General features: G+C 36.1%; 1 protein-coding gene across 1 annotated transcript; it reads right to left on the bottom strand.

The window, feature by feature from the left end:
- Nucleotides 1-12,103: 12,103 nt before the first annotated feature.
- LOC149247402 (carbon catabolite repressor protein 4 homolog 1-like) lies at nt 12,104-13,100 on the bottom strand. The gene is made up of 2 exons (XM_089444149.1): nt 12,920-13,100; nt 12,104-12,711 (listed from the first exon to the last, which is right to left on the bottom strand). Exons 1-2 carry the CDS (start codon nt 13,098-13,100, stop codon nt 12,104-12,106), a joined length of 789 nt encoding a protein of 262 aa, XP_089300275.1.
- Nucleotides 13,101-13,544: the final 444 nt, after the last annotated feature.

Genomic DNA, 13,544 nt, shown 5'->3' on the forward strand with positions numbered 1-13,544 from the left:
GCGCCAGATATGGTATATCATGCCATGTCTTCATGGGGTACTTCCATGCCCTAATGAAAACATGGTGAAAGTCTGCTTTGAACTTCACGAAGCTCTGCAAACTATTGTAGACTGTGGGCAATAACCGCGGCTTGTGATTGATCCCTATCCAGATGTTCCAATATATCTTGCTTTCTCTGATCCACTCTGCATCCTTCGTCACCTAGAGGGAAGTGTGCTTCACTGCCTCTAGAATGTCTGCCATGACCGAAGGGAGTTGGCTATCTTCGGGAAGCTTCCATGCCACCATTACAATCAATAATAAAAGTCGTGCGTAATGAAACATTTTGCCTTGCTCCTAGGCCTCGCGGCAATTCGTAAGAAACTCAACGCATAGAGAGTTTGCCCAATAGAATTGGACCCCTTGTGTGCATTACAATGCTAATGCAACCATTGGCATGGGCACCTCATCTGCACAGCACTTCCCCATCACCTTCCCTACCAATATCTATGTTGTGACCCTGACTGCAGAGTTGTTGATGCTGGAGATGGCATACCCTCACTTATTCTTCTCCAACTTAAACTTCTTTCTCATTGCCTCCGTGAGGGCCAACTTGCCACCTTTTCCCTATGAAATGTTTTTTGGATCCTCCCATGAGCAAAGGAGCCATGTAATTTGGTGAATCAGATGGTCTATGATGGGGATCGGCTCCTCTAGCCACAAGCACATATCATGCACCAAGCAGAGCAACTACCTAATGATAAAAAGATGTTACTCAGGTGTGATGGTAATGCGGTACCCAGACTAGGTTAAGCAACCCTCGTTTTTCGACACCTCTGAGCCATTTGTGCAGCTCCAATTCAATCATTTGAACTGATGTGTCTATCTCCTGGTGCATTAGCTTTGTAGTCACTAAATGTGGGAAATTTTCATGGTCTGCGAGGTCTCAATATTCAACTTTCAACATGGGAACCCATCCCAAGTGTGGTCCCTGAAAAATAATATCATCGAGGAGCAGCAGGGTTTGTAGAGAGCTCTTTCTCTCATCTATATCCTTTGGAAGCTTGACTTTACCTTTCCATAGAGAAACATATTCAGGTAACTATGTGTGAGGGTCCACAACGTGGGTTTCGACTTCCATCTCTACATCCTCTTCCTCCACCAGGATTTCTTCAAATTCTTCCTCCTCATCGGCCTCCAGATTAATGGCCTTCCCCTTTTCATGCAATGTGAGCTTGGTCCTAAGTGGGTTTTGGGGCAAGACATGCACCGGCATCATGGCATGTTTATCCTTCTTGGGTCTCGTTTTTCATGATGATTGAGGGACCTCAACGATTATTCTAACACTCTTTAGGGGTTCCACTTCCTCATTTCCTGCACAGCTTCCTCAGCTATCACTACTACCATGTCCATGGCTTCTTTGGGTGCTGAAACCATTCTAGTTAGGAGGTCCTGCAACTTTTTCAATAATGTTTCAAACATTGAACTTGCTCTCAAAGCCTCAAAGTTCGAAAGGTCCATAAACAATTGATAGCGCAACAGCTCATTTCTCAAAATGATAAGTGTTGTTTGCTGGACAACCACTTGTAATCTATAGGGCCTTTGAATTTGAATTCGACCGTTCCCCCCACATTCGGTTCATTAATGCTAGATTGGTAGTCGATTTTCAAGAATCTAGCCCATAAAGTTCACCTTAAATTCCTATCGCCCGCTCCATTTTCCCTCAAACCAAGCATCAAATCATGAACAGTGACTTTAACAGTCACTGTTCGGTAGACCTACATGCCAGCACAACTATCTTCACGCTATCGCGGACCCTGTGACACTTCGCTACTGTGCTCAGTCCTGACATCACACTATTCTCGAGCATAGTAGTTTATAGATTCATGCCTCCTTTTACACTACTACACCAAGAGCACTTTTGAGACATTTTTTTAAGACAAAAGAAATATTTTGTCTTAAAAAATCACTTTTTGTTTTAGTTATTTTACATTAAAATTTAATATCAATTGAATTGTCTTAAATATAAACTTTAAGACAAAAATAGTTTGAGACAAAAATATTTTAAGACAAAACTTTATATCTAAGACAAAAATAGTTTAAGACAAAGGCAGTTTGAGATAAAAATATTTTAAGTCAAAACTTTATATTTAAGACAAAAATAATTTAAGATGAAAATACTTTAAGTCAAAACTTTATATTTAAGACAAAAGTATTTTGAGACAAACATTTGAGAAAAATCATTTGAGACAAAAATATTTTAAGACAAAACATTATATTTAAGGCAATGGCCACTTTAGATGAAACCTATTTAATACAATTAACAATTAAGACACAAACATATCAATTTAAGACAATATTTCTAACAACTACAAATTTGATTCTGAATGTATCTCCAAGATTTAAAAGTAAATCCTAAGTTTTATTTGTGATGCTCCAAGCTTTAACTTTTTTTTTGCCATAAGGGAATACTGTGTATCTATTAAGTCTCTGCAATAGCTCAACGAAATTAATGTCTGCAAAATTCATGTCTATGAAATAGGTATGTGGTGCACGAAGGTAGTTGCACGAAATCAGCTCTGCAGTGCACAAAGCTAGTTGCATGATAATAGCTTCGTAAGTGTCATAACCCTATGCTCCTCCGTGAAAATTACCTCCATGAAATTAAATTTCCTAAATTCTTCTAATAGAAATCCATTTCCATTTACATTTTGCGAAGAAGATGATTTCTGTGGAAAAAGCAGATGCCTCTTTCTCAATTCGTGGAGTTCAAGATTTTTGGATTCGAGATCCTTGTTAGCACAATGCAATTTAGTCTCCGACTCCCTTATTTTCAGTTGAAGACGCTCATTTTATTCATCTAAAACTATTGCACATTTGTTTACATTGTTTAATAATGAGTTGAAATTCTCCTCAAGGATCCTTTTCACCTCTATAATCTCTAAAACATTATATTCTAAATAAACAATAATTCGATCTTTCTTCAGTACCTGTAGCCATGGAGGTGTCTAGACCCTTCTGGGAGGAATCCAAGGTTGTTTCTAGCTCATCTACTTTTATCGTGAGGATTACATCTTTTTCTTCTAAAACAAATCTGCTTCTGTCCATTTCAGTCCGTAGAGAGTTGTTTTCATTCTCAAGTAACATTTTTGCAGCTGCAAATGATGATAGTTGATCTTCCAATTCAGAAACTGCACCATCACTTTCATTGAACTGGGTGTTCCATGAGTCCACTCCAGTTCTTAGTTCTCTATTTTGATGATCTAGTAATCCCCTTTCCATATTCATCAACTCAACCTTCGTTTGCATCACCACAACATTGCTTTCCAAATTTTCCTTTTCAAAATCCCATTGATGCCTCTCTACAACAATTTCCTCCATTAATTGTGTACACCTTGCCTTCGAATCATTCAACCCACATTCCAACTAAACTTTCTCTTCTCTATATTGAAGTAAAACCCTATCCTTTTGAATATAGATCTTCTCACTTTCGTTTATTACTACTACAATTTCTGATTGTTGGCTTAAGGGGGGCTCACCTAGGTACAACGTTAGTTAGAAAAACAAATCCCTACATTATTGGCCCTTTCTACATCAGCCCGTGGAGCCCAAACTAAATTCTCACCCGAAGCAGTATAGGAGGATACTGGAACCAAGTTTTTGTAGCCTTGAGATGGTTTTGAAGTTGGTTTATTCCACTATACCTGCCTTCGCGCAAGTCGCTTCGCGCTCTCTTATGCCCTTTAGTACCTTCGTGATCTATTACAATCAACTTTCGCACAGCTCTAACTAGGGGTTCAGATGCTTTTGCACCACTAGAGCAGTGAAATGTGATATTTCCCCAAACTACACTAAGTATCTTACTTATCTTATTAACATATATTAATTATCTTCACGCAAACATATATTCTAACTTGCATTCACTTAACCAATATAGTTATACACATTCACGTACCATATAAGCATTAGAATTGAAATTCATACGCAATATAACAGATGCAAAAATAGGAAATAAAGACATAGAAATGATAGAAACTTCCTTTTAGTAATACTTCCAGATGATTACAGAATCAACTCACCCTCTGCACTCAACTACAGAGGTCTGCACACTCAACTGCGAACTACTACGCATCTACGCAATCACCTGCAGAGCCTCTTCCTACATTACGACCCAAAACTTAGAATTTTACTTAGAGCTATCTCTCATATATCATTTCTTCATTGTCTACTTCATGCATGAGGAAAGTTGCTGGATAAAATGGAATCATGGATGGAAACTTCTGTAAGAATGAATATGGAAGAGATGGTGATTAAATCCTACAGTTGCAAAACTGATCAAATGCTAGTTCATGTATAGTAAACTCTAAATCTTATGAGAAAATGGAAATCTGTCTTTTTGGGGCTGCATAAGGGTCTTTTCCTCAAATCATGGTCCGTGAGGGAAGCAGTGAGGCCAAGGAACCTAATGAAAGCTTTATGGTTCTCCTTTTATCCCTTCTAACATGCTACTAAAGTAAATCACAAATCGAAGAAAACTAATAAACAACTAATCAAATCTACATTACTTGTAATGAAATACTTTTAAAGACAATTTGACCATGAAGCTATGAAGCTAAGCCAAGCATACAGATAGAAGAGAAGGAGCCTTTGCTACTAGGGTTGGGCCCTAACCCATGAGCTTCAGGCCTCTAAGTTAACTCATTGCTAGACCAAGAAAAAGCTCATTTTCATTATCAAAACAAAAAATTACATCAATGTCTTCCACAAAAATTCGAATACCTAATGAGGCTCTAGGCCTCTCTACTTATACAAATAAAGTTCCTAACGACTTTCTTAAATCTAGGGAGGCTTGGCTCCCAAACTCAAGATGAACTAACTCTTTCTCTATAACTTGCTTGGATACCTCTTGATCTCCATGAGTTGTCTAATTGCACTCTGAGCTGGTTTGATTAATGGAGGAATATTAGAATGGGGGAGGAGTAAATGAGGAGGATTTACCTTGATTTTCTCTTCCAAACCTGTACTGAATGCATATTAGTCCCCTAGGAACAATACCTCACTTTAACTCATCTAATTAAACAAAATACAATCAAAGAAAGTAATATATTGTGAGAAGAGTTAATTTGACTAGCTAGAAGTGAATTAAGGCCCATATAATTACCCAATGATGAGGCTCGTCAACGGAGTTGGTGGAAGATGCGTTTTTACGGAAGAGGTCTAGAACTACAATAAAAAGTCAATAACACATTGACATATTGGGTTGAAGGGAGAAATTCTAGGCAAAGCTATATGGCACAACAAAGAAAGGGTGGAGAAAAAATGTCCTCACCTCACTCAGTAAAATATTTTGGGGACCAAAATCCTCCCAAAATGGGGAGGTGTGATACAGATTGGATCCTTTATATTTCAGCCATCTTAATGCATTTGGAGTACAAAAATTGGAGGAATCATCTCATTAGACTATTTTTACTGGTGGGACCCAATATGGTAAGATGGGGCCTGAAACCTTCCAAGAGTGTTTTGAGACTTCAAACTATGCTCTTTTGGGTTAAACCTTTGCACCTTAATGACACATTGTTGTCTTCTATTATAAAAACAATTAGCTTTCCAATGACAAAATAATCACATCAATCGGATTCTGTATGAAAATGTTATGCCACTCCTATGTTGACCATCCTCTTTTCATAACTATAGTTTGAGAGGATGCCACATTAGCCACCATTATTCATGTAAAATGGTATAGCAATATGTTTGTCACTTAAAATACTCTAGAAGAGTTTATTTTGTACCTCAATTTTAGAGATTTTGTAGTCAAAATTAACTGCTAGTAGGCTATCGAGTTGTGTTATAACAATGCCATTAAGAGGAAGGTGCATTCCATTTTTGTGAGAGAATTTTTTTCCATGGCAAAGAAAATTTAGCCATGAGAGATAGGAGGTAGAGAACATAGAGATCATTGTGCACTATAGTAGCCCATGGGCCATTGACATTACTTATATTTACCTGCAACCATATTTCAAGGCAGAGAAAGAGACTGAAAGCAGCCTCACCTTCCTGCTGGGTTTTCTCCGGAAAGGGTTTCCTAGAGATAATATATTATGTCTTAAGTGTGTGTGAGCTTTTTTTGTCATTCTCTACTTTTTTACATCATTTATATACTCATGCATGCAATAGAAATAGTTAAATATATAGATCTTAAATTTGAATAAAACGATAATAGTGTAGAATCTAAGGTGCTTAAGATAATATTATCATATATGTTTTCATGAACTATCTAGTGGAATATCCCAATAATTTATGGATCACCGTCACATATTTCGTGGAATATTCGCTGGATGTTTGAAAAAACCTTCTTGGTTGCATGTTTCTCTAATAGGGTGGTACTATTATCTCTCCCTTAGTGACTCACTTTACTCTATCCCTCCATAGTAGAAGAAATTAGACACACCTATAGATTAACCTTCCCCAGACACACCTTCCAACGTTTGAAAGGCACACATGTGCTCCTATCTCTTATTGATAGTTATAGCTAAGGCATATGTATAAGAATACATGGAAACTAGGCCAATGCTTTGGTGGGGTCTACTATTCCAAATGGTTCGAGGTGTAATCGAGAGTTCATGTCAGAGAGACCCCTTGGTTTATGTATTTCCAGCAACATCAACAACGATGCTAGTAGTTCTAGATGGCAACTTGTTCTTATTGTGTGTGTTTTGAACCTCTCATCTCAAATGGATCATCATCAAATCTTACTGCTGGGGTGTTTCTCTAATTTATCCCTTTATCAATTTTCAATCCCTAATGAACCCCTCTATCACTTGTCTCAGTTAAAGTTTGATGGTGAGGATGGAACACCCATATCTGTGCACATTTATGATTTTCTAAAATCTTGTGAATCTTACGAAATTGATGATTAAAATTTTGTTTTTGTGGTTTTCTTCATAACCCTTTAAGGTCAGGTTAATCAATGGTGCCATACCTTATCACCTACCTTCATCCATTCTCCATCATTTCCTCAAGGAACTCTATCAAGCCTTTGATAGGTATGATTACTGAAATGTTTATAAGAGAATCATCCAATTAAGAATCAAAACTAATTAATAAGTTGAGGATTTATCTAATCTATTCCTTCCTTTTTGTTATGAATTTCTGGAAGACATGGATTGGGATTTCTTTAAAAAAAACCAACATTTGGTTCATGCCATGATAGGAGTTTTGTTAAACATGTCATAAATATGAATTCTACTATTTTAAACAACATATCTGAGCATAGGGGTGTCATACTTATATGGGATTCATTAAGAATCATTGATGCCCCATCACAATAACTATATTAGCATCTACAAAGCCTTATATTCATTGTACATTTAGTGATTAACCAAAACATGATGACAGCCATACATTTTCATTGTCATAAAACTCATTCATAAGCACCATATAACCAAAAGAAATATAAAGGATATAAAAACCATATAAACAACATACAAACAAGTATATTTACCGATAAAATACCAGTGAGGAAGATATATCTTATTGATGAATGCAAATCCAACCAGGTTTGGGACTTTCACATTCCACCTGAACATATATTGGCTAAACCAAACGTCTCTTTATCCATCCATCCCCGTGCCATATTCCAAGCATCAATGTGGGATATCATAGAACAAATCCATCAAAATCATACATGGGCTTCAAGAGGCCAAACCACCTCAACCCTCAAACAGTGGTTCGTCCTCACGGTCAGAAGTCATTACCCCTCATCATATTGGTTTCTACTAAATATTTCTAGGGGTCTAGAGCATCTCTTCTAGCCAAGGCTCCAGGATTAGTAACTCAACCACAATTGCTATTGGGCTCCAGAGTGTTTTTTCCAACCAACGCTCTAAGACTAGTAACTCAACCCACAAAGGGCTCCAGATAATTTCTCCAACCAAGGGTTTAGGATTAATAACTCAAACAAAGTTGTTATAGGTCTCCAAAATGTTTGTCGAATGAAGCTTCCAGTAACTAACAACTCAACCCACAACCAAAGAAGCATGAGAACCAACCAAAAGACAAAATGGAAAGTCTCCCACAATACCATGGCTATCCAGGAAATGGAAAATGTGGGAAAAGCCACTATCAATCCAGGAAATCCACCATGGAAATGAAAAACATGACCAAGAAACCACATGCATATGCCATTGATGCCAAAAGTAGTAAGGAAACCATACATGAAACTCAGTACCTACAAGAAAAACCCATCGTATTTGTTCCTCACAATATCATCTTGCACTTCCCTGCTCTTCCTTCACCTTCTTCCTCCAAATCCCAACAACAAAAAACTCCTAGACTTCTCAAAGAAAACTCCAAGTATCCAAGAGTATGAGAGAGAGAGAGAGAATAAAATGAGAGCTCCAAAATAGAACTGACAAAATTCTTAATTGACCAAAGCCATGAACAGATGATTAGAAGACTTTTTTTTATTAATGAGGCCTCTATTTTATCAAGTTTTAGTTATTTTCCTTAATTTTCCTCCTCACATGCAACATGTGACCTTTCACCTTCCTTTTCTCCTAATTTCCATTATTTTCATAAATAAATGCCAATAAATTCAATTTTGTCTTCCAAATACCTTACCATTGCCTTTTCCAATTTTCATATCCATAATAAACCAAATGAACACCCACACTAGGATGTTTTTTGCAACATTTGGCTTCGAATATGTGTCCCATGACCATGTTTATTATTTTAGCTTCATTAACTTTTATTAAATGGATTTTTTAAATAGGGTTGTTACACGTAGCAGTTATCCTCAAACCATTTATGATTTGGTTCAATATTCAAAATGCTATTTTATAATCCTGGAAAGTTCTAGGACCTGCGAGAGAGTTAAGGAATTTCAACTTCCATTGATGGTTATATCATGATCTCACAACCCTTGTAAGCCCCTAGACTATGTCAAATCTAGTTTCTCTTGCATGGTCATTCTCTTTGCATGGTTTCACTTGATGAAAATTCATTTTTTGAAAAATGTTTGATATTTTAGATGTAATCTTTAAAATTTTCAAGATTTACTTTTCAGGGGGTTTAGGAATCCTTTTCAGTTCAGTCATATTCATGCAAATATCTCGCATCAACTTCGAGTTTGGAATGTGTATCTCTCAAAGAGTCATGGAATTGCGAAGCTGATCACTCCAAAGACCATATTTTGCTAAAGGGATCATGCCTATCATATTAATTTCTTAGTTGGCATACCTTTTAAATTCCTTCGATTATTGTGATGCTTGTATATTTCATCACTAGTTCCAGGAAAATGATTCATCACATTCTTCCTACGAGGAAGTTGGTTTGATTATTTAGAGCATCCACAAAGTTGTCAAAATTGGTTTATCTTTGTTAATAAAAAAATAGGAGTTTAGTTCTTTAACCAACTCATCTAATCATGATTCTGTGTTTGATGACTCTCATTCAACTTACTATTTTCCCATTTACGCATCAAATAAAAATTGTTTTACACCATTCAATCTTTATTGTTTAACATCAGACTTTTTGAGTATTGGTCGAGTTGTCGAGGAACTTCAGCCTTTCTTGTTCATTATGTCAAGTCCTCATTATCTCAACATGACTGCTAAATATGATCGAATCTATTTTTCCTCAAAAGTTTCTAATTGTAATCACGCGCCTCTAATTGAAAATTCATCTTCCCAAATATTTTCGGGTTTTCAAGAGGATTATCATGAATTTTATGATCCAATCACTAAATGGGTGGAACCGTCTTACCTCACAAGCTCTGTCACAAGAAAATAGTTTTGATCCTTCCTCACGCTTGCTAAGGAATTCAATGCATATGGAGACACATTCATAGGAAGCTTCAAAGGTTTGTTGAATGACGGTCCTCACAAGAAAGGCAAGAATATAAACTGGTTAGAAGTGGTGTCTATGGCCTATATTTCTACTAACAAAAAGACCTTTAAATTGTTGTTCAAGTTATTGAAGTTCTTATCTTTGTATTCCACGTTGTTTTATATATGATTAAATTGATTGCATATTTGTGATCGTAGTTGGGGAAAAATTAAGGTGGCTACATTTCAAATTCTATTATATGCGACCCCAACCATCTAGTTGGTTAGGCTAGGAATGGGTCTAGTTTAATTTTAGTTTACCTACACATCCATCTTGTATTTGCTTGCTGTAGTTTTCCTTGTGTTTTCTAGTTCTAGTTTCACATCATGTTTTTCTTTAGCCATTTTTGTCTTGTCTTCTAGTTTTGTTTCATTTATGTATGTTGTATTTCCTTTCATTTTTTGGGACGATGCATGAAGATTCTCTGTTGGATCCAAGGGAATGTGGAAAAATAGAAAATGACTTTGTAACACCAAAACATTCGGCTAACTTTTTGTCGTTATTGTCTTGGTTATAGATTTTGATTTATGTTGTTCTGACGGAAAATACGATCCTTAAGTTAGGAAAGCCTTGTGTCAAAACATGACCTCCATGTCTATTATGGAATCCTCATGCCTGCACTCGGGTTTTTGTTTTTCCATGTTCTGAAACTTATCCAATCAAGTAGAGAAGGACAAGGGGAAAATTCTAAATGGGAAAACAAATGTCGAAGGTCTTATATATGCTTCCATGAAGGGACAACCTCTCCTCACCTTAATTACTTTAGATCCCTCTTCCACCGATGAGGGTAGTCAAAGAGTTACAACAAAGGTGAATAATCATCTCTTGGTTATATATATTCCCTCATTGTATTAGAAAAGGTCTTTTTTACCTTGGTTCCTCCCACAAGGAATTGAAGAGATAAGCTAGTCCTTTGGAGGAGAAAGGAGTGGCTCCAACGCTCCACTATTGAAGATAATGATGTTCATTGGACACATGTGTCTTAGAACTTTAACTTAATAACAAAAACCTTCAAGGGTAGCATGTTCTTCGTGCATGGATTATGAATATTCGTAAGAATATTATGCCAATGTTTGTATATTCATGTTTTCTTTCATCTATGCTAAAGTACTTGGACTATTTCAGTTATTTTACAACTTTTCTTCTTTAGAATTTGTTGTAATGGATGCTATTATTGTCCAATCGTTAACATGATACTTAACATGTACGTCTCATTGATTGGTTTTCATTCCTATCGTATATTTTGTGGACTCATCCAACTGGATCAAGTTAATAAATCAAGTCAATGATCAAGTCAATAAATCAAGTCAATGATCAAGCCAATAATCAACATGAAAATCATCCCATGAATAGTAATAATCCTAACTATTCATTGGATCCTTCTTCCCCTATCCGTCTAGTTGTTTCCGTTGTTAGCTCTAGGCTTTCCTTTGTGGTTAACCTTTCCTCCATTGATCTTGATCCCTCTTCCTTTCATATCTTAGAGAAACGAATTTCGCCTTAGACCCTCTATGCATCCCCAAAGAGGATATTCTCTACTCTATTGAGCTTGTATGCCAAAACCTTCTATCTCATGTAGCTGAAGAAATTTGATAAGAATGTGGTAGGGTTGTAAGGAAGGAAAAACCTCCCAAACCAAATTTATCCAAAAATGAAGTCCAAATTTATCCATATTTTAATTTTATTTTTTCTATAAAAACTATATAATTTGAAAAACTTAAAAGGTTAAAACAATAAAACTTTCAATAATAACTTAGACAAGCTAGGACATTATACAGTAATATGTTTTAAAAAAACTAAATTAATAAAATGTTATCCAGCTAAGTGTAAGCAGGGTTGACACTATACAGAAATATGTTTCAAAACACTTAAGAAAAATATTTCCATAAAAACCAAGCAAATGAATAATCAAGTATTTTAATTTTATTTGTTTCCATAAAAACCATATAATTTGAAAAACTTAAAAGATTAAAACAGTAAAACTTTCAATTATAACTTAGAGAAGCTGGGGCATTATACAGTAATATGTTTTAAAATAACTAAATTAATTAAATGTTATCCACCAAAGTGTAAGAAGGGTTGACATTATACAGAAATATGTTTTAAAAACATAGAGTAATAAATGTGTTTCAAAAATCTCAGATTAATAAATATGTTTCAAAAAACTCTGAAAAAACAGATTGAGAAAAATATTTCCAGCGAAATGTTTCGGCAAAATAAATAAAGCTTATTTACTATTTACTGCAGTTTGGGAAGCGAGTTGAAAGTAAACTCGGCTGCAATTGCGATGTGATCGGAAGAGCGATTAACAGTATGAAGTCCACCCCGCTTCACCTCATCCTCGTCAATCAACTCCAGTAATGACACCACTTTCAATTTGGTGGTACTGTAGAGAATGTAATCCAACGTTCCCTTAAATGTTTCCCGGTCATTCTCCACGAAGTTAGTGAAATGGGGCTCCCCGGTTTCACGATCCATTCTTTTATGAATGTCTTCCCGCAAAGCATTGCATTGAAAATACGAAGAATAAGCACTTGCTAATGGTAATGCATGGCGAAATTCCTTGTGTAAACTATGGACAAAGCCTTTGGTAAGAAGTGAGTGGGGAGCGCTTCCGGACAAAGAATTGAAGTCCCCACATAGTACAACAGGAATATCAGAGACACAGTCATTCTCTTGCTCCAACTCATTCTCCAACCTTTTGAGCAAACAATCAACCTGCAACAACTTTATATCACTGTTTTCTGGATTTGCATGAATGTGGGTATTAGCTATGACCACAAGTTGATTAGTCTTTTTGAACGAAAGCTGAACATGAAGGGCAATGTTGTCTTTGTATATTAAACCTGTATATTAAACCTATCCACCACCATCTTATCAAATCAAACTCTTTCACTTTATAGAACGTTGCACAACCGTCAATAGTTTCAGTGAAATATCGTCTTTTCTTTTCTTTAAACCACCCCTCATATCCTAGTTTGGCCAGTTCTGGTTTGAAAAAATTACAAAAGTGGTTGTGTTTCACTTCTTGGAGGCAAATGATGTCTTCCTGACATTCTAATATTTCTTTTAGCAGGTTTGTTCTGCGGTATTCCCAGCGGAGAGCGAAGGACGGACAGTTGGGAAACTGTTGTGAAGTAGCATACCTGTCTGCCAGAATGTTGTATGTTACCACTGTGAATGATGGACCGACTGTCAAACTTCTGTCATTCATGTTGTTGTTAAGCTTAGTCATTTTCTGAGCACTCCGGCGAATAACAGGCTTAGTAACAAAAAAATCCCTTTCCTTCAATGTGGAGAAGTGATTCGGTCTATAAAACTCTAAGGTAGACTAACTGTAATTTCTCTTCATAAATTAGCTACCCTATTGTTGGGGATTTTTAATGGAAAAATCCCAAAAACACATAAAAACTAAAACTCAACACACAGAGACAGTGCTCTGTTTCCTTCACTCCAGGATCTTTTGTGCACAGGCAGGCTTAATTTTTTTTTACTGAGGAATAGAGTATTTCACCACCATAAAAACATTTTCATTCATTAAAATATATGCCTGATACATATTCATCCTCTTTGCTGAGAGGGATTCACCACAAAAATACGTTCAACAAAACATTTACTTTGTCTCCACATGAGAATTTACTGTGCTGGGTAAAATTCTCATTTACATTCACTGCTGTGA

This window comes from Pinus tabuliformis, chromosome 7 (assembly GCF_031772625.1).
Source record: "Pinus tabuliformis cultivar Carrire ecotype Pingquan chromosome 7, CPIR1, whole genome shotgun sequence".
Taxonomy (NCBI): Eukaryota; Viridiplantae; Streptophyta; class Pinopsida; order Pinales; family Pinaceae; genus Pinus; species Pinus tabuliformis.